Here is a 22,298-nt window from a genome sequence, read left to right on the forward strand (position 1 = left end):
ATATCTTGACTTAATTTGCTGTCGACAGGCATTTTATTGTTCTTGTTCAATATTTCTTTTTAATTTAAACCACATTATTTTTAATAATTACTGAAATTAAAATAACATACTTTGTTTGATACCATCGATATTAATTCTTATAATGTTTTCCATCATAGCATGAAAATAATCAATCTAGCTACCGGGAAAAGGATTTCTAATAAAGCATGCAGACCCTATCAGTTTCTTATTATCCCCCACTTTCTCCGAAACGGGGGATATTAATTTGGGTTTGTCCGACGGTCTGTCCGTCTGTCTTGTCCATCTGTCTGTAACACTTCGTTTCCGTCCAATAACTGTAACAAATGTCAACCATTTTTCTTCAAGCTTTTTGACAAGGTTAAATGCCTTAAGGGCTCGGCCAAGTTCGATCGCGACTGTCGATGGACCTTATTCAGTGGAATTATGGCCCTTTGAATTACTAAAAACATCATTTTCTGCCATTTCCGTGTAATAGTGTAACAAATGTAAACCGATTTTCTTCAAACTTAGTAACAAGGTTAAATGCCTTAAAGTTCAACGGACCTTATTTAGCGGAGTTATGGCCCTTTGCTGAAATTAAAAAAAAAAAAATCAGTTTCTGCCACCTCCGTACTAACTGTCTTTCTCAAACTTGTAACAAGGTTGAATGCCTCAAGTGCCTGGCCAGGTTCGAACAACTTTTTCAGCGGATGTTGTTTATCAGAGTTATAATCCTTTAATTTACTACAAATGTCATTTTTTCTGCAGTTTCTGTTATGTTAAAACTAATATTGTTAAAACTTGGTAACAAAGTTAAATGCCTTAAGGGCTTAGCGAAGTTCGAACGCCACTTTTGGCAGATCTTGATTAGCAGAGTTGTGGCCCTTAATTTGATTTAATAAAAAAAAAAAAAAAAATCTGCCAATTCCGTACAATAGCTGTAACAAATATTAACCGATTTTCCCCAAAATTGGTAACAAAGTTAAATGTCTTACTTCTGAATAAGACTTCAGTTTATTTTTTCATGTTTCAACCAAGGTTAAACCTCAATAATGTTTGCCTACAATATGTCCTGAAAGCGGGGGATGGAAATTCCACGAATTTGCTTGTTAGATTCTACAGTAAGGTATTAAGCACACTGGTAAGTCAAAGATCCCTATATACATGTACTCTGTATATTAGACGATAATGTGTTTTTGACTTACCAGCGTGCTAAATACTTATGTACATGCATCATTCTACTTCAGAGTCTACCTATTTCACATGGGTCTCTACATTCCCCTGGTTTATGAAGATTCTAGTTTAACATTAAATAAAACTTGCAATTCAGGGCAAAAGCAAAATGCTGCTTACAATTATGTGTTGTACGCTAAAGTATACAGGCAAATCAACTAGTTACACTTCTACTTTCACTTTCATGTCAAAATACGTAACTGCGGCTAATTTCACTTCGACATATAAATATATTGGACCGTTCGATTATGAATGTTATTCTTAGGACTTCCGGTTCTCGCACTTGCATTGTTTTGTTTTTAGATACTGGATGACATTTTACATGCTGAAGGTTTGAAGCATAACCCGATTTTTTGGGTAAGTATGTGAAGCAACAAATCAAAGGATTGTATACAGTTTCGTGAGAGTTTAACTGGTAATTATTTATAAAATTAGATAATGTTTTTAACGGTTTCACGAACCATCAAAATGCACTGAATGATTACAATGTGCAGTTCATGATATGTTCTTTTCACATACATATATACGTGAGTTAATATGAATATTTTATCTGTTTTATTTGTAAATTTATTGGTGTAATGTCAAACTTCCTTTGACGGACGGTTCAATGTCATAACAAAGTCTGTACTCTCCGCAGCCTGAATTTTTAATTTATCAGAGTTGCTTCCCCTGGTATGTTTTAAAGGACAAGACTGTTGGGCCTTAATTTTAATAGTATATATAATATTATCTCCAGTTATTGATAATGCTATTTGCTTGTAAAAGACAGATAATAAAATGTGTGATTAAAGATTGCTTCAAATTAAATGGCATTTTGATACCAAGTCAAGAAAATATTTTTAAGCATCAAAATTATTATCTATTTTTATAATTTATAATTACATTTTATAGCTTATAGATGTAGGAGGGTGTAGCATAAAACAGACTCCGACAAATGTGCACGTTTTTAAGGCTACATTGTATGTTAAGTCTGTGTGGTGTGTACGTTATATGCTTTAATATTTCTAATGATAAAATGTTAAGTTGAAAACTGAAATTTCTACAGCAATAATAATGTGTCAATCTGTCAAAGTTACCAATGCCATATCACACAAAAATATGTTGGAAGTATACGCATCAGTTTTATGTATTTTTGTAACACTGACCAGCTATGATTTTTATATGATTGGTACCTGTATTTTATAGAGATGGCTAGTCTGCAGGAGTTATTGAGCATCAAGGAGGATTTTGGTTCAATGATTGATCGGCTGCAGCCCTGGATATTGTCTCACTTTGTTATCTGGCTTGACCTCAAGATAGCAGAGTACAAGGTGTATGGCTACATGATGTTGAGTAAGTAGTTTGGTTGAAAATTGATTAAATACATCACCCAATATTTTATCTTTATTATATCTTCCCAATAATGAGAGTTCTTGAGATCTGAAAATTATGTAAACGGCAAGTTTGTTCAAATTAATGACCTTGACCTTCATTTCAAAGTTAAAGAATAAAAGGGGTTAGATACATTTTGTATTTAAACATTTTTAATCAACTTAAGAGTAAAGAAGACCACTTTAGTTCTGTATTTGTTATAATAATATGAAATTATCAACAAAAATGTTGTGTACATTGTATGGAAAATGATGCATCATGTTAATATCTTAATTTATCTGTTAAATAGATGAATCTCATGCCGATGGAAACACTAGCTACAGTGGTCAGAGCCCCGAATTATCTCCCCTTGCACGATCAACTCCTCCAAAATTACATCGGGGAGGTGTTAACATTATTCCAAAGCCTTTCTCTCAAAAGAATATTCAAAAAAGTATCTCAAGACGGCATCAAGTTGAACAAGATGGACATATTCAGAATATGAATTCTTTATTTTTAAACTCTTTTTCAAAACAACAAGGAACAGAAAGAAACCCAAAATATCAGCAGCAGAGAAATGAAACCCATATATCACCAGGGAAGTCAGTTGTTAATTCAGATGTGTATGGACAGAGGCAATTACAAACTAATATTGATCAACGATCAGACATGTATCTCGCCTACAATCAGGAGAATGTGAACCCCACTCAGGAATCGAGACAGCATGACACCACAGCACTGTACAAAAGTCAGCAGTTCAGTACACTGATATCAGACACACACTCACAGATAGACAAATGGAATGTGGGGAACAACTCACAAAAGTTTGATTCTATAGAGAACTGGAGTGTCGGGGATAAGACGGAACAGTCAACAAAGAACTTAAATGATTATGACGAAAGTCAGACATTAAAAAATGTCACAGTGATTGATCTGGCTGGTGGATCTCAAAGTAAACAAAGTCACGGTATGTCTGAAAAAGAAGACGCTGAAAACGGTGATCAAGTCAATGCAGAACTAAGTATGTCACAACTACCAACAAAGGAAGACGATGTTGGACAGGTAAAACCATTTCATTTTTGTTCTCTTCAAACAAAATTTAGGTACATTGTATATTACACCATTTTGATTTTTTCATTATATCACTAGATCTTTGTCAATGCATAAATGTGCCTTTGGTCAGACAAGAAATAGCCTGACACTTTGTGACACACATACATGTACAGTTCGGTTTTCTGCCCCCATTGGTTACAGTACATACCAGTAGGTATTGTGATGTGATGTGTTTGCTAGTGTAATGTTTAGATGACATTTACTACAATAACTTCATAATTGATACCTACGTACCCACATAGACAGACAACTCTTGCGATAAGCAAAGACAAACTATTATTTGGCACCCCTCAATATTGACATTATTCTCTTGCTTCAATTTACAGTCTAATCCAAACACAGATAGTACAAGCCAGTCATTTAGTCAAGATGAGAGTTCATGTAATCCAGTTTTTATAAAGATTGAATCTGATGGAGAAGAAAATATACTCCAGCCAGAGGCCATACAGGGAGCTGTGGATCAGAACTTTTCTTCAGATATTTCAAATTTCAAATCTTTTTACATGGATGATGGTTCTTCTGGAAGTAATTCTGCAGCTGTTGTGCCTGTGGAACTTGTTCAGCATGGAAATGTCCCGTCTATGACATTGTCACAAGGTATGTACCCTTTTATACCTTATTGTCACATTGTGTAACTCATTCAACACCACCGACAAAGCACAAATGATGCTCATCATTTGAACAATACGTCATGTTTATTTGTGTATATATGTGTCTAATGAACACAAAAACACATATAAAATATTTTGTTTTGCTTTTGGTGCACATGTTATCAGTACTTCATTTCATATAGGGCATAGTGCCATGGATTTTTTGCATGATGCAATTTATCATTTTTGATATTTTCATGCTGAAGTAAAATAAGAAGTTCAAATTTTTAAATGGGTGGTAATGGTGTAAATTGAGTAACTTTTGTAACTGAAGGAAAAATAATGATGCGCCTGCTCCTATTTTTAGGTCACCTGAGACGAAGTCTCAAGTGACTTATTCTAATCGCCTATTGTCTGTTGTCGTGCGTCGTCTGTCGTGCGTCGTATGTCCGTAAACAATTAACATTTTCGACTTCTTCTCAAAAACCGCTGAAGAAAATTCAGTGAAATTTTGCACAAACCTTCTAAGGCATAAAGCCAATAAAAATTGTGAATTATATGGTCCCAACCCCCCTGCAGGCTGTGGGAGGGGCCAAAAGGGGTAAAATTGACTATAATTTCAAAAATTTTCTTCTCCACTCACAGATGTGATGGAATTAAATACTCTTCACAGATAGAAGCTTTATATATATATATAAGGTCTAAAGGTCCTTTACAAAAATTGTGAATTATATGACCCTGGGGTCTCAGGTTTCCCCTTGGGGAGGGGGTTAAGTTTACTATAGTTTATATAGGGAAAACACATTTTTGAGCATTATTTGGTCATTTGTAAAAGGAAATGAGTCAAATGTTGTCAGAATTATCTCTATGAAATGGCCATTGAATCATATAAACAAATTTTCCATGACTGACTCCCAGGGGTGGGGCCAAAAGGGGTCAAATAAGCTAAAACTTCAAAAATCTTCTTCTGAAATTCTGGAACTGCAGGTAGAATCAAACACTCTTCATAGATGGAAAGGTCTTAAGGTCCTTTACAAAAATTGTGAATTATATGACCCTAGGGTCTCATTTTTCCCCCTGGAGAGGGGGTCAAGTTTACTATAATTAATATAGGAAAAACACATTTATGAATGTTATTTGCTTATTTTTCATAGGAAATTAGTCAAACTGGGTTAGAATTATTAGCCTGAGATAGCATTTTATTGTCATATCCATATTGGTCCTGGCCGACCCCCAGGGGCCTTAGGGGCGGGGCTAAAAAGGGTAAAATAGGCTAAAACTTCAAAAATCTTCTTCTGAATTCACAGATTTGATGGAACCAGATATACTCTTCATAGATTGGAAGGTCTTAAAGCCCTTTACAAAAATTGTGAATTTCATGGCCCTGGGATCTCAGATTTTCCTCTGGGGAGGGGGTCAAATTTACTATAGTCTATATAGGAAAAACACATTAAATTTTATGAAAATTATTTGCTTAGTTTTAATAGGAAATGATTCAAACTGGGTTAGAATTATTAGCCTGAAATAGCATTTTAACACTATATCCATATTGGTCCTGGCTGACCCCCAGGGACCAGAGGGGCGGGGCCAAAATGGGTCAAAATGGCTACAATTTCAAAAATCTTTCTCTGAATTCACAGGTTTGATGGAACCAAATAATCTCCATAGATTAAAAAGTGAAATTTATAAAATCACTGACACTGACTGACTTCTAGTTTGGTTTTGTTGTTTAACGTTAGCAAAGCAAATTGGAATTTTAAGCATAAGATTTGGTAACATAATACACTAACTATGAAAATCTTGGGCCTCTTGTTGATATAGAAAAAATACCATTCATCAGCAATGTAGCATCTTAAAGGGTATTAAACCTAAATATAAATTAGGCTAATGAAATTCATTTCAAGTTTCATTCACAATTTTAGGGTTAATTCTAATAGTTATGTTGTGGCCTTTATTTTTAGCCCACCATCATCAGATGGTGGGCTATTCAAATCGCCCTTCGTCCGTGGTCCGTGGTCCGTCCGTCCGTCCGTTAACAATTCTTGTTACCGCTATTTCTCAGAAAGCACTGAAGGAATCTTTCTCAAATTTCATATGTAGGTTCCCCTAGGACCCTAGTTGTGCATATTGCATTTTGGGACCAATCAGTCAACAAGATGGCCGACCGGCGGCCATCTTGGATTTTGATAGTTAAAGTTTGTTACCGCAATTTCCCAGAAAGTACTGAAGGAATCTTTCTCACATTTCATATGTAGGTTCCCCTAGGACCCTAGTTGTGCATAGTGCATTTTGGGACCAATCAGTCAACAAGATGGCCGACCGGCGGCCATCTTGGATTTTGATAGTTAAAGTTTGATACCGCTATTTCCCAGAAAGTACTGAAGGAATCTTTCTCAAATTTCATATGTAGGTTCCCCTAGGACCCTAGTTGTGCATATTGCATTTTGGGACCAATCAGTCAACAAGATGGCCGACCGGCAGCCATCTTGGATTTTGATAGTTAAAGTTTGTTACCACTATTTCTCAGAAAGTACTGAAGGGATCTCTCTCCAATTTCATATACATGTTTCTCTTGAACCCTAGTTGTGCATATTGTATTTTGGGAGTGATCGGTCAACAAGATGGCCGACCGGCGGCCATCTTGGATTTTGATAGTTAAAGTTTGTTACTGCTATTTCTCAGGAAGTACTGAAGGGATCTTTCTCAAATTTCATATGTAAGTTTCCCTAGGACCTCGGTTGTGCATATTGCATTTTGGGACCAATCAGTCAACAAGATGGCCGACTGGTGGCCATCTTGGATTTTGATAGTTAAAGTTTGTTACCGCTATTTCTCAGAAAGTACTGAAGGAATCTTTCTCAAATTTCATATGTAGGTTCCCCTAGGACCCTAGTTGTGCATATTGCATTTTGGGAGTGATCGGTCAACAAGATGGCCGACCGGCGGCCATCTTGGATTTTGATAGTTAAAGTTTGTTACTGCTATTTCCCAGAAAGTACTAGAAGGAATCTTTCTCAAATTTCATATGTAGGTTCCTCTTGAACCCTAGTTGTGCATATTGCATTTTGGGAGTGATCGGTCAACAAGATGGCCGACTGGCGGCCATCTTGGATTTTGATAGTTAAAGTTTGTTACCGCTATTTCTCAGAAAGTACTGAAGGGATCTTTCTCAAATTTCATGTACAGGTTCCTCAAGGGGTCTAGTGCATTTTCGGTCAGCAAGATGATCGACAGGTAGCCATCTTGGATTTTGATAATTGAAGTTTGAAGTTACTGCTACATATCTCAGAAAGTACTGGAAGGATCTTTCTCAAGTTTCATATATATTTATATAGTATGCAGTAAAAGTTTGAAAAGCAGGGAAAAGATCCCTCTTTCTGTTGTCAGACATAGATCATTCTTTGGTGGGCGCCAAGATCCCTCTGGGATCTCTTGTCAGTAAAACTAAATCAATTGCTGACTTGAGTGCATGAAAATTCAGCATTAATTTAATTTTGTTTCCATTATTATTTCAGGTTTATCTGCAAAAAAGCGAAGATATGTCCGTACAAAACCATTTTCACCTACTTCATCATGTGTTTCAAGAGACCCTGTTTCAGGAAAATTTGTGTGTACAATATGTAATGGTAAATTTCAGAACCGTTCTTCATTCTTTCGTCACAAATCTCTTCATGGAGAAAAACGTCTTCAGTGTTTTGTGTGTTTGAAGAGATTTCATCGAAAGGAACATGTATCTATGCACATGAATCGACATGGTAAAAATGGAGAATTGATTTGCCCAATATGTCAGATGGTGGGACGTGATGCAGTAGAGATGGAGCAGCATTTCTTTGTGGTACATAAAGTGCGCAGTATGTATACATACAGGATCCACAGTGACAGGTTGAACCTAGATGTAAGCTTTGAGGGACAAAATTTTACTGAAGACCTGGAAAACAATATACAGATCAGTCCAAACTTTAACACTGAGGATTCCTGATACTCACAGTAACATGATCGTTCTTTCAAAAATACATAATGTATCGCTAAAAGGGTGTTTTAGGATGGTTTGGACCCATTTTGGCTAAGAAATCCATCAATTGTGGTAAATGAAGTGTTATAAGAAATTAAATTATTGTATTCGAAATATTAAGTACGTCCCTGATTTAAATGTAATTCAAAGTATTCTAATTTTGTAGCTTTAATTGCCATGATAGCTATCCGAAATATGCATAGAGAAAGTAAACTTGAAAAATTTTGTCTTTTTTTGCCTGCTCTTTTTCTAAGAAACAATGGAGTACAATTTTGAACAAACTTTACAATATTGTACTATTTACAGAGAATATGTAGGCACAGACACATCATTTAGAGAAATATCAAGATTATCTAAAGACATGTTCTATGATGTCTAGACGAATATCTTTGCAAAAGAAGTGACCAAAATGTCAACAGTTTCATAATGTTGGGGACATTGTAGCTGCAATGATACACATACATGTACTTGTTGATCTATCCAGGATGTACTTGAAGTTTGGAATTCAACAATTTAATTAGTTTATAATAATAACAGGTTTGAAAATTTGACAGATTTGTTGGTCAACAAGGGCACAAACCATACATAGACATTCATTTTATATAATTTTAGATATCTGTAAACTAAAATATTTCAGGTTTATGCATTAATTTAATACATTTTTTTTATCGAGAAAGGTTAATATTTTGAAAGGCCATAAATTCTAGAAATAAGAAATTTTGGCTGTAAAAAAAAATATTCATCTACTTCTGTACTGTTCCAGATCTCGAACAAAAAAAAAAGAATGTTTATGTGTCTTCAGAGGTAAATGACTTGATATATTCAAATACATTGACATACCGGTACCTTATGAGTATAGGAGATAAACTATATTATATCTTGAAAGCATTTTGTTAATAAACCTATACATGTACATGCACCAAAGGTGTGATCCCCGTTACCGGGTACTTATGTAATGTAATTATTTATTATGCTGTGGTTGAGGGCTTCAAATATAAGGTTTCAATCAACTTTTATTTTTACATGGGTCTAATGTGCTTAAAGCATTCTTAGCTACAGGACTATAAAATTTTGTTCAAATGAATGACCTTCAACAATTTTAAGGCTCTAAACTGCTTCTTAAGTTGGTTCAAACTCCTTGCAGGCTCTTTGGATTTGGATTTGGGTACTCCTGCGCTTCCTCCAAAACCTACCTTATAGATTATTGTTATTAGGCCTAGCTAGGGCATAACACAATATAGGGAACTAATATAATAAATTCAGTGTTTTTTATCTGAAAAATGTATATATCTCATAGATATTGTTCTTATTGTTCTCTTCTTGGGTACAGTGTATCTTGCAGTCTAGTCTTGTAGGTCAGTTTTGAGCCTTTTTTATGTTATTCTTACTTTATACATATGTTTAAGATAATAAAACTTACAGTAAATAATAAAAATGGTAAAAAGCTGTTGTGTAGTTGTTATAACAAGTGGCCCATGGTCCTTAACGGCCACCTGATATAGAATAAAACAAAGACATATTAAAACTATATATATATATACTGGCCCTTGAAGTCGGTCAGTGATTTTATATTTGACTTTTTAATCTATGAACTGTATTTGCTTCCATCAAACCTGTTCATTTTTTAAAGATTTTTAAAATTTTTACTCATTTTCACCCTGTTTTGCCCCGCCCCTCTGGTCCCCAAGGGGTCAGTGACTTGAAGAGTATTTGAATCTACTACATCTGTTAGTAGAGAATATTTTTTAAATATTAGTCAATTTTAACCTTTTCAGCCCCTCCCACAGCCCCCTTCGTTGAGATTTCTTCAGCAGTTTTGGAGAAGAAGTTGAAAATGTAAATTGTTTACGGCCATACGCACAATGGATGACGTTGGGCAAAGTGCGATTAGAATAGGTCACTTGAGACTTCAAAATCTAAATATATTCTAGAAAATAGTGTATTGAATAAAACCAGATCACAGGAAATGAAAAAAGTAATTGGGAAGAAGCTGCATATGTTTAGGTATATTTCAATGCATATTATGATGTCAAGAGGTACCAGAGCGAGATTGAATTTTATTTTTCATCCACTGTAGGCTAGCTTTATTATCCCTTCCTAAAGGTCCTGATAGATTGCTAAATTAATTTCCTACAGTAACAAAAGTCAGGGTTATTGTAGACAATAGCTACATACATTGTCATTTGTTACACCAAGCTCCCTTACTTTCATAAACCAATTTTCAACCAGGCAATATGTTGATGTAACCAGGCAATAGGTTGATGTTACCAGGTAATAGGCCGATGTTACCAGGTAAAAGGTTGATGCTACTAGGCAATAGGTTGATGTAACCAGGCAATAGGTTGATGTAACCAGGCAATAGGTTGATGTAACCAGGCAATAGGTTGATGTTACCAGGCAATAGGTTGATGTAACTAGGCAATATGTTGATGTTGCCAGGTAATAGGTTGATGTCGCCAGGCAATAGTTTGATGTTACCAGGCAATAGGTTGATGTAACCAGGCAATAGGTTGATGTTACCAGGTAATAGGTTGATGTTACCAGGCAATAGGTTGATGTTACCAGGTAATAGGTTGATGTAACCAGGCAATAGGTTGCTGATACCAGGTAATAGGTTGATGTTACCAGGTAATAGGTTGATGTAACCAGGCAATAGGTTGATGTTACCAGGCAATATGTTGATGTTACTAGGTAATAGGTTGATGTCGCCAGGCAATAGGTTGATGTTACCAGGTAATAGGTTGATGTTGCCAGGCAATAGGTTGATGTTACTAGGTAATAGGTTGATGTTACCAGGCAATAGGTTGCTGATACCAGGTAATAGGTTGATGTAACCAGACAATATGTTGATGTTACCAGGCAATAGGTTGATGTAACCAGGCAATAGGTTGCTGATACCAGGTAATAGGTTGATGTTACCAGGCAATAGGTTGATGTTACCAGGTAATAGGTTGATGTAACCAGACAATATGTTGATGTTACCAGGTAATAGGTTGATGTAACCAGGCAATAGGTTGCTGATACCAGGTAATAGGTTGATGTTACCAGGTAATAGGTTGATGTCGCCAGGCAATAGTTTGATGTTACCAGGCAATAGGTTGATGTAACCAGGCAAAAGGTTGATGTTACCAGGTAATAGGTTGATGTTACCAGGCAATAGGTTGCTGATACCAGGTAAAAGGTTGATGTTACCAGGCAATATGTTGATGTTACCAGGCAATAGGTTGATGTTACTAGGTAATAGGTTGATGTTGTCAGGTAATAGGTTGCTGATACCAGGTAATAGGTTGATGTTACCAGGCAACAGGTTGATGTAACCAGGCAATAGGTTGATGTTACTAGGTAATTGGTTGATGTTACCAGGCAATAGGTTGCTGATACCAGGTAATAAGTTGATGTTACCAGGCAACAGGTTGCTGATACCAGGTAATAGGTTGATGTAACCAGACAATATGTTGATGTTACCAGGTAATAGGTTGATGTTACCTGGCAATAGGTTGATGTTATTAGGCAATAGGTTCATGTTATTAGGCAATAGGTTGATGTTACCAGGCAATAGGTTGCTGATACCAGGTAATAGGTTGATGTAACCAGACAATATGTTGATGTTACCAGACAATATGTTGATGTTACCAGACAATATGTTGATGTTACCAGGCAATAGGTTGATGTTACCTGGCAATAGGTTGATGTTACCTGGCAATAGGTTCATGTTATTAGGCAATAGGTTGATGTTACCAGGCAATAGGTTGATGTAACCAGGCAATAGGTTGATATATACATTATTTGCATTGATATGGAAATTAATCACAATAGATCACACCTTTGAGTTTGAAAATCATTTACTGGTACTCAGCAAAACTAACAAAAAGCTAAAACATTATTTGTTTATCCAAAAATTTTATAATTCATATTTCACATATCTTTGTTCTCATTCAGTATTCAAGATAATCTTATAGCAAAACCATACATAGTGACACATTACATATACACTGTATGTAATGGTATTATAATATATTTGGCACATACTGGGATAATTTTAATGAGATTCCCTTATAAGATTCTCTCTCATAAACTAGAATAAAAAAAAAGAATAAATTAATCTATATAAAATAACAAGTGAACATAAGTTATTTTAACTGACTAGGGTTTTTGGCTAGGGAGGATTTCGTTTGTATGGATATTTAAAATAAAAATAATGTTTCTACTTTTGCATATTGCACAATGGTACAATCAGGGAAGAATATTTAATCATTTTATCCAAAAGATTGAGATCTTTCTAAAAAAAAATTGACAATTTTTTCAACAAGATACCAAATGTTTCAATCTAATAATTACTATGACACACAAGATGTGTAATTAGTTGGCTCCTATTTTATCCTTTAATTTCGATTTGCCACAAATCAGATGATCTTTGGTGTACATGTATACTATATATTACTAGAGTCATGTATCTTTGATTTTGATTGGTGATAGTATTTTAAAATGTTCATGATTCAAGTTCAATCCTCTTCTTCCTTATCTTCTTCATCTGAAGAATAAAAGTATAAACAAAAATTACAAAAGAAATTGATGAATTTGAAGAAAAAAAAACAAGAATAATAACATGCATAAATTTGATATGTGTTAAATTGGATCGATTAAAGCACAGTCAAATGACTAGGTCTTTGCAAGAGGAAATGTAGCACATAGGAGAGAAAAGAAAGAATAGTAAATGCCAAAGAGTGGATAGAGAGAAAAGAGATGCATATAGGAAGAATCAGAAGAAAAGGAGTATACAATATGTAAGGGAAAACTTATGAGAAATAAAGAACAGGAAACAGAAAGAAAGAAAGGTGCAAGAGAAAATGTGTACACAATATTGATAAAGCTATTAGAACTTGGATTACTGTCGTGTCGGTCTAATCGTTGACGTTGACAGTGATGTACTCGCCGCGCAACTATCGTGTGATATGTGTGACCCACCTGTGATAGATCTATCCTGAACTCATTGGGTATTACTGTATTCATTAGAACTCCATACTTTCCATTACCGGCAGTTTTTACAACAGACGTTTCTTCAAAGAAGTCCAATTGTTGTGGAATGAAGTTCATAGCTCTGGCAATAAATGTGATAACGCGGTTTTCATGAACTGCTGGAAGAGACTGGATAACTTTTCGCGTCATCGCTAGCATAATTCATGGTAGGGAATGTACGTCACAAACGTTACTTTGAAAACAACTTAATGGCTGCCGTGAGGCCCGCCTTGCGGTAAGTTTACCTTTGTTTGTATCTTTATCAATCAACTTCTTAATTATCAATGCCATCTAAAGTACTTTTAATTCACTCCAGATTTATCGGTTGTTAATGGATTTCTTACAGAATGTGCCGTTTTTTCAAACATTCAAGGACAAACATTGTACGCTCGTAGATCTAATGTTGTTATCATTCGGACTTCTACATGGAAATGCAGCAAATTACCTCTATATACTAAAAAAAGCCGATGGAACCATTTGCGCCGTACGAACATTCCTCTCCAATAAACGGGTCATTATTTCATTACTGTTTATTCTATAAGACTATACTTTAAGATTTCGTTGGTAATTTTGTTTGGGTTCTGATGAACAGGTGACTGGGTCAAAATATCCCCCATATTGCCTATCAAATTCTAGAACATTATCAGATAAACTCCACCCACTCATTCTATCGCCTCACGTCGGGTAGGCTATGTAAACTCCGCCCTTCCAGACGATTGACAGAACCACTCGACCAGTTGATAATACTGTCGCCAACATACCGAGGTATTACATCATTTATTTTGTCAACGGTTAGACCGATACGACAGTAATGAAGATAGGTACAGTAGAACATCTGTTTAAGCCCAAAAATAATACTCTTGCACAATGCTAACTTTCTAACAAACCTGTTTTATTTTTCTGTTCCTCTTTTTCCTCTTTTTCTTTTCTTTCTTTTTCTTTTCTCTCTTCTTCTTCTTCCTGTTTTTCTCGTTCTATTCTTTCTTTTTCTAATCTTTCTTTCTCTTTTCTTTCTTTCTCTAATCTTTCTTTTTCTATTCTTTCTTTCTCTTTTCGATCTTCTTCCTCTTTCCTCTCCTGGGCCTTTCGCTCTTCTTCTTTCCTTTCCTGCTCTTTTCTCTCTCTTTCCTCTGCCTCTTCCTCTTTTTTCGTCTCCTCCATTTTTGTATCTACACGTTCTAAACTTGAACCATTCACATCACCATCTTGGTCAGTTTTCGTCTCTGTCTTTTTCATCTCACCATCTGCACTTTTGCCTGATCCCCTAGACCCACCTTTAGCTATCTTTGCATTCACTTCTTCTATTGCTTTTTTGATGGCTGTTTCTGCTGAAGTATCACCTAAAATACAAAAATTACACATAAATACCAAGTAAATCTTACCTCTTCTGCTTCTCTTTTTTGGTCAGTTTTCAGAAAATACAAATTGTGAACGAATATTTCAGATGAGTATGCTATCTGAACTCCAGTCGCTGTACCTCTAAAGCAAAACCTCTAAAGTAATGGATACCTGGGAAAGTTCATGTTGACACACAGCTAGAGTACATAGTAGAGGATACATAAAGTTTATATACGTAGTGATGAGATCAACATTACCTTGTGTTCTTGCTAAATCTAATGATGTTTCAAATGTTGCTAGTGCACCACTCAAGTCTCCGAGTTTTACTGAAAAACAATAATAAATTGTCATTTAACCAGATATATAATCAAAAACTGTACAATTTTTTTTTTGCAATGCATAATGCATTTAGGTTCTTTTTTGATAAACAGCAAACATTGACACTAAAGACTGAATATTTGAAACAAATAAAAAAGATACCAAAAAACAATTGGTTTTAATAATTAACTGCTCTTAGTTAAATCTAATATCTAAATTACCCTAAAGAGATTGACTTTCAGACACAAAACTATTCCTAGATGATGGCACTTAACATCAGGTAAAAGTCCAGAACAACAGATCTGTTGAGAAATAATTTCCAGATGACTTTGATCAACATAATTATGAAAAAAAAGTGGGCAGTCACCTTCTGACTGAGCTATCAGGACGGTTGCCTGTAGCTGCCACATTGGATCCTCAGCTTCTTCTGCTGCTGTCAGTGATTTTTCTCCATAGCTTCTAGCTTTTTCAAATTTATTAAGTTCTAAATAGCATCGTCCAATTTCATGGTACAACCATGTACTTTCTAAGGCTGATTTTGACATTGGAAGTTTTTGTTCCCACCTGTTGAAAAAATACACAATACATAGGTAAACATAATTGTATTCAAGATATTATAGCTGATGTAAACCAAAATTCTTTTTTAATTTCATGATTTTTCATTTCAAAACTAATTCACCAAGATTGACTTTCACATATTTATCAATTCAATTAGAATACCTTACAATATAAATAAGGTAGTTAGTACTTCGTGGTAACAAACATTCTCATATTTACTTTGATCAAGTAAATTTATGAAAGTGAATTGCACATGAAAGTAAGTTGTTTACAGTAAATGAGAAAGGATGCAGATCATCAAAATTCATGTCATGTGAAACTTATATTCATTAAATCTTTAAGAAAACTTTTATTATTTGGTACAAATGTACAGATTTAAGTCAATAAATTATCTCCAGCAAATTCTTCAGATTGGAACTAAGTTCTTTGCAACAGTAATATGACAACAGAGTGACTTACACATCAATGGCCTTTTGGTAGTGCCCGTGTCTTGCATTGACCCGACCTAAGTTATCCAAACCTCTTGACTTGGCTTCTTCTAGATCACTGAAATTGATAAAGTACAATGTAATGTTACAGTACTTCAAATAATGTACATTTCATTTGTACACTTAGGGCCATTTCTTAGCTGCTAATGTGATATCAATATGGAGACAGTTGGTAATCCAGCTTTCTTACACCTTTCTATCCATTTGCATGCAGTGTTTTTGTTTTTTGTTTGTTTTTTTGGTTTTTTTTTTAGCCAGAAGTCTGTCGCAATAATTACAATTGAACAGACATACTGAATATTTTTCATCTCTGGAAAGTTTCATTAAAGTCAATTTAAAAGTTTAGGAGAAGTTTTTAAGACAATGTTACAATTGTGACATTCAGATGAACATTCTTTTTTATATTTGCATGTGACATTTGTGAAAAAATCTCCAACCACAGAATTAAAAGTATTCCATTTAAGGCCTAATTCAATCACCCATGAAGGTATGAAATTTTAAATGGGCACCAAAGTGTATAAATAGCCAGTGGTTGAAATTACAAACATTTACAACACCATGTCTCCTTCAGTAGTACTTACTGTGCATCACCCATGTTGTAGTCAATCTGATGGTGTTCTAGAGCTTTGTCAAACTGCCCCATCTCTAGGTAGGCATTACCAATACAGCTATGAAGGTTTGCTATAACCTCTAGTTTATTGGGTACTTGATCTTCTGTGAAGTTCTCAACAGTACTCAGACATCTTTGGGCTTTCTTTAAACTTTCTTGGTTAATTTACCTTCAATTTGTGCTGCAATATTGAACAAAAACATAAATTAAAAATGGGTAGTATTTCCTTCGTAGACTGGTGTACATCTGAGAGAATCAGTATCAAGCAAACAATCCAAAATTCTGTACATTGGTCAATTTAGTTATATGACGGTTAACAAATTGAGCTCACTTCTTAATGCTTTTCCAGTAACATACAGCCTTCCTTATGTGCACATAAATGTACACATTGTATCTCACTACACATCAAAATGAAATGGTTTTACCGAATTATAGGGAATACAGAAAATACTCGGCACATACCTTGATCTATTCTCTCTAATTCCCCTAATAATATAGTCATTTGGGTGACAGTTTTTCCTGTGTTTGACTCAAACCGATGTTTCTGCATGATTTTTTCGTGTCTGCGGGCATACATGGGTTTTTGTTGACGCCAGAAGTCTGTGCGTGTGTCGAGGTACATCAATCCTTCCTCCACTAGGTTAGATATCGTCTTGCCCATATTTGTTTTTGGGTCTGAGAAAAAACAAGCATTTTACTAAGTTTTATTTAATTTCATTTTTATTGGCTGTAATTTGTTAGCACAATATAGGATGTTTGTTCACAGTATATATGTGTTCATATTATAAATCAGCGATGATATGCTCTTAGCTGCATTATATTTTCAATGTTAAGATTTAAGCATTGAACATCTTTCAGTTAGCATTCATAGCCAATATGAAATGCCAACTGAAACAGATGGCAAATTTAACATCAAGCGCAACTAGCGTTGATGTAAATTGTCACGTTGAATTATTGACTCTGATCAGTTGGCCATTCATAGTGCCTCATGAATGCCCAATGAAAGGACGTTTCACAGTGCTTATATTTTACAATTTGGTTATACAAGATTATGATGAATGCCAAAAGGAAATTTTGCTTCTATATAATATAATTAATCATTAGATTATCGTCATGAGATGGAACAGCCAATTGAACAGACGCCCCTTCTGTGAGATGCTGGCAACAACAATTGTGACGTTTACAACGAAAATGATGTCATATTAGCGCTTGCGCATGTTCATTGTGCGTAGATAGGTTGTTATTGGAGAACGGCCAACTTGCGCATTGGTAAAGTTACATCTAGTGGGACTGCAGTGGAAAATGTAAATATTAAAATCTTAATTTATATTTACATCTGGACTACAAGTAAACACCAACAAAATCCATTGAAAAATGTTTTGACATTGACATTAGGGACCCATTAATGATTGACATGCATCATTCATCAATTTAAAGTAGGATTTAGTCTTATTATGCATCAGTAATTTTAGAGTGGAAGGTTTGTGCTTTACCTGTTTCCTTTAGAAGCCTCTCCAGATACTGTCTGTCACCATACAGCTCACCAAGAAGCTGTTTGATTGTTTTCTCATTACCAGGTGGGATCTGTTGAGATCAAACTTTCTCTTCCTGACTGGAGCATGTGTGAGTGATCGTCCCATGCCATACCCTCCACCACCTCGCTTGGGCAGGCCGCTTCTACAAAACACAAATACACTTTCAACACACCACAAAAGGAACAAAGAAAAAACAAAAACTTCGGGGGCTTTTTTGATAAAAGTAGTATAATGAGTATAATGAACTGTGCTTCTTTTTTTTCATGTTCCTTATAATTATTTAAAATAAAAAAATACGGTAAATAAAAATTTTGGTAAAAGAGATTTAAAATTGTATTTTGATTTCAATCTCTCAACAGCCACACTAAGACAGTCAATACTTACAGGTCCATCGTCATGTTCTACGTGTAGATAGGTAAATTCTTTATCTGAAAGCATCCAATTTCTTACCTCATCATGTTTTTGAAAGAATTTGATAAATCCCCCTCAGTGGTGAGCTGAACTTTGTCTGGAGCAAAAGGTAGTGTGCTAAATATTAATATGTAGATTTAAAAACATACATGAAATATAACATAAAAGTTTAAAAACCTAGTTCCAGAATACTCGAAAATTATCACGGAAACATTAAATTGTAAATTCCTCAATTGGATTTTCTCTCGTTTCATACAACATCCTTGTGTCGCAAGCTCGCCTCGCAAAACAAATACCGGTACAAGTAAATCTCAGTGATAAAAACTTATTTGTTAATAAAGCCAATAACAAAATGAAAAGAGAAAGTGCATATCATTAAACAATACACGCTGTAATATGTTACTGCAACTGAGCATTGGTGATGGTGCTTTAATACTCATTGCACTAAGCCGTGTTATTCCATTACAACTGTGTTTGGAGACTTATTTGGTGAACAAGAGTTTCAAGACTTAACTCACATCCTAAAGAGTTTTGTCAATTGCCTCCTGGGCACATCCTGAATTTCCCAAGTGCCGAAAATTTCTTGTAGCTTTGGGCGCAGTTTTGTGCCCCTCTGTGATAAAAGACAAGTGGCGCATATTCAATAGTCGGACGCCCTAGATAGTAGAAGTCGGCCTGGGCCTTTTGGTACATCCCCACTTACAACAGAATTCAATAACCTCCCTGTAAAGGTATAACAATCAAGCCAAAATCGTTGGGGAATTTATTATCCCTTTGCTTTCGCTAATGCAAAAGGCCAATAACTCACAGTCAATCTGGATTAATATATTGTCGAGAGATTATTAACCCGGAAACAGCTGAAAGTGCCTTATTTTCATTAATAAAAGGGCTATAACTCTGACCAAATAAGGAGTCCCATGAAAGATGCCAAGCAAAAACTCATCTGAGAGCCCTTGGTACATTTCCTCCATGTGACCAAGTTACAAAAAAAATTCGCTTAAAATTTGTGGCATTTATAGCACGGAAACCAAGCATTACAGACAGTACAAACTGGGACTGACAGACCCAAATTAGTATTCCTCATTTTGGTGAAAGCAGGGGATAAAAAACACAGAGGGTGTTTAAAAGACATTGCAAGACCGGTAAGTTTGTCATGGTTGTATGATCATCATTTGTTCAACATTACAAGCTTTACACCAATAATTGTTACAGGCCATGTTGGAATAGTCGACTGCTAGTCTTGGTAGCTTCCAAACACCACAGTAATCATTATTAAAAGTTTACTGTAATGTGCTACATATCTAATACTTTTTGAAGATGCAAAAACTCCCTGCTATCTCAACATGAAATAGACTTAGTAAGGTTGGATTTAATATATTGTATACAAATTCACCAGCTTTGTAAATGACCATCTTATAACTATATAAAGTTGTGGATATGTGGTGGATAGAATATCTTTAATTTTTACAAACGTGTATCAAACAAGTTACACTAAATGTCAGATATCTAGTAGATCAGCAAAAGGCGATCCTGACAAAATTTCAACAAAAGACACATACATAATTCAAAGAAAGCTGAGAGAAAATGATTCCCAACAAAGAATGAACAGGTAGTATAGGTGTACATTTATGAATTACCTTATGGAATGTTTTGTCATCAGCAAGTGAGGCTTTCTGCATCAATCAAAGCATTTGAAGTATCTCCAAGTTGTAGATGGCATTTTGATCTGGCAACCAAAGTATTCTTTTCATTTGGTTGTAGTTCCAAAAGCCTTTGCAAAGAAAAAATAATGACATACTTTCTTATTTTAATGCCAAGAAATTGTATACTTTTGATAGTCTGAAGGAAACAAAATCTTCAATAGCAATTAGTTCAAATAGTACTGACATACAATGTACTAATTAAAATAACTTTTAAAATCAAATTTTTTTAAAAATAAATTTCAAAATTTTTTAAAAATAAATTTTAAATTTTTTAAAAATAAATTTTAAAATCAGGGAAAGACTGAAAAAACTGAAATTGCCCAGTCTATCATACCGGCGTATGCGTGGGGACATGATTAAGGTGTTCAAAATTTATTTCTGGAGTATATGATAAAGACTGCTGTAACTGCTTAAGGTCAGATGTGGCCCCCAAAACATAGTGCTAGAGAAAATTTAAAAAAAACTCTACCACCTACATTCAACATCAACATTGAGGAAAAACTATTTTTACTGTGTGAACTGTCAGAATTTGGAACTCTCTTCCAGAATCTGTTATGTCATCACCTAATATAAACTGTTTTAAAAATAATTTAGACAAATTCTGGGAAAACCAAGACCTTCTCTATAATTATAGAGCAGAGTTGTCATTATAGAACTGTGTTGTAACAATATAAACATGAACACCTTGAAATGATCAACATGGAAAAATCGAACACTTCTTAAAAACTTAACTAACGAAACTTTATAGATTATTACCTGCAATGCTACATGTAACATTATATACTGTATCATGTATGTATTTATTGTATGATTATGATCCAGTGTAAGACGACCTCAATCCTGTACTGGAAAATAAACTCAACTTAACTTAACTAACTTAAAATTCATTGTAATTATAATCACTTTCACTTATTGAGACTGTCCTATAGAAGTTTAAAACAAATCCATGGAGCTACATTTTTAGGGTGTAACAGATGTTGCAGTGGTTATGAATTGTTAAAATTACTGTTACTTCAGTACAGTGTTCCATTTCTAAGCTTACAGTAAGTTACTGTACTCGGTATCAGGACACACATGTATTGTATGGATTTGAGAAATGGATTCATTATGACCAATATGAAATGGTAAATTAGTTGTCAAAATATTTTTTGACATAATACTTTCCGCTACTGTATGTCGATCTAGTCAAATTTGATATTTTTGCCATAAACACCCATTAACTTATGCACACAATATTCGACAACCCAATATTTCATTAAGACTGTTTACAATTTCTACAATCTACAACATGACATTCCCTGATCATTCATCCTCTAGATGGCAAAAAAATGAACGCAACTTACTGTCCGTGTAACTTTTCAATTGATTTTCTGTATTCTCCTTGTTTTGTAAAGCGTGTCTGCCTCTGCCTTGTATATTTCAAATGTTCCCTTAGGACCCTCCGATTCATCGCCGTCGTACATTTTGGTGTTTGATTGAAACTTTCACCTATTCCAGAATGTGATGCCAGACACCTTTCTTCCGGTATTTTCCCTAGCAACGAACCCTCTACGGGGCGCCACCTAACGTCAGAAATGGGTAAAGGCCGAAGGTTTCGTAGGCGGCAACTTTTAGAAGGCACGTGCTCATAGTAAATTTTTTGTCATTGATTATTTTAAAATGTGAAAATACATTAAATTAGGGAGAAGACATGGTTTTATTAAAATGAAACACTGAATATTTACAATATGAAAACAAAATATTTGGTCGTTCTGGTCACGGATGAACGGCTATGTGGAGTAATCTGTGTAATCCCTGCCTAATCCAGATTAAAGACGGCTTAATTTTTCAATCCATACATTAACAGGTAGGCCTAACCTATACCGTTAGTTTGATTATTAAACACCCAGCACTTGACTTAGTGCCTAAATCTGGATATCGTCGGATTTAGTAGGCCTCCTCGCTAGGACCACAAGAGTTTGACGTTCTGTCAATATAATATAGTATAGTATACATATATAAAAATACCCCTATTATACTATAT

The 22,298-nt window shown here is 34.9% G+C and overlaps 2 protein-coding genes and 1 pseudogene across 3 annotated transcripts; 1 reads left to right on the plus strand and 2 right to left on the minus strand.

Moving 5' to 3' along the window:
- Positions 1 to 253: 253 nt before the first annotated feature.
- LOC138313532 (specificity protein transcription factor 3-like) lies at positions 254 to 9,744 on the plus strand. Of its 2 annotated transcripts, none has more exons than XM_069253929.1 (5): positions 254 to 1,590; positions 2,419 to 2,565; positions 3,125 to 3,645; positions 4,023 to 4,293; positions 7,802 to 9,744. In XM_069253929.1, the coding sequence occupies exons 2-5, from the start codon at positions 2,421 to 2,423 to the stop codon at positions 8,263 to 8,265; spliced, it is 1,401 nt and encodes a 466-aa protein (XP_069110030.1). In that variant the 5' UTR covers positions 254 to 1,590; positions 2,419 to 2,420; the 3' UTR covers positions 8,266 to 9,744. The 2 variants fall into 2 exon arrangements, with proteins under 2 accessions (XP_069110030.1, XP_069110029.1); XM_069253928.1 differs by having other exon boundaries at positions 255 to 1,590; positions 2,894 to 3,645.
- Positions 9,745 to 10,519: 775 nt separating this feature from the next.
- LOC138313533 (uncharacterized) lies at positions 10,520 to 12,010 on the minus strand. The gene has a single exon (XM_069253930.1). It carries the CDS (start codon positions 12,008 to 12,010, stop codon positions 10,520 to 10,522), a length of 1,491 nt encoding a protein of 496 aa, XP_069110031.1.
- Positions 12,011 to 12,122: 112 nt separating this feature from the next.
- Positions 12,123 to 21,753, minus strand: LOC138313531 (outer dynein arm-docking complex subunit 4-like; annotated as a pseudogene).
- Between the last annotated feature and the right edge of the window lie 545 nt (positions 21,754 to 22,298).

The sequence above is a fragment of the Argopecten irradians genome, unplaced genomic scaffold (genome assembly GCF_041381155.1).
Source record: "Argopecten irradians isolate NY unplaced genomic scaffold, Ai_NY scaffold_0721, whole genome shotgun sequence".
Taxonomy (NCBI): domain Eukaryota; kingdom Metazoa; phylum Mollusca; class Bivalvia; order Pectinida; family Pectinidae; genus Argopecten; species Argopecten irradians.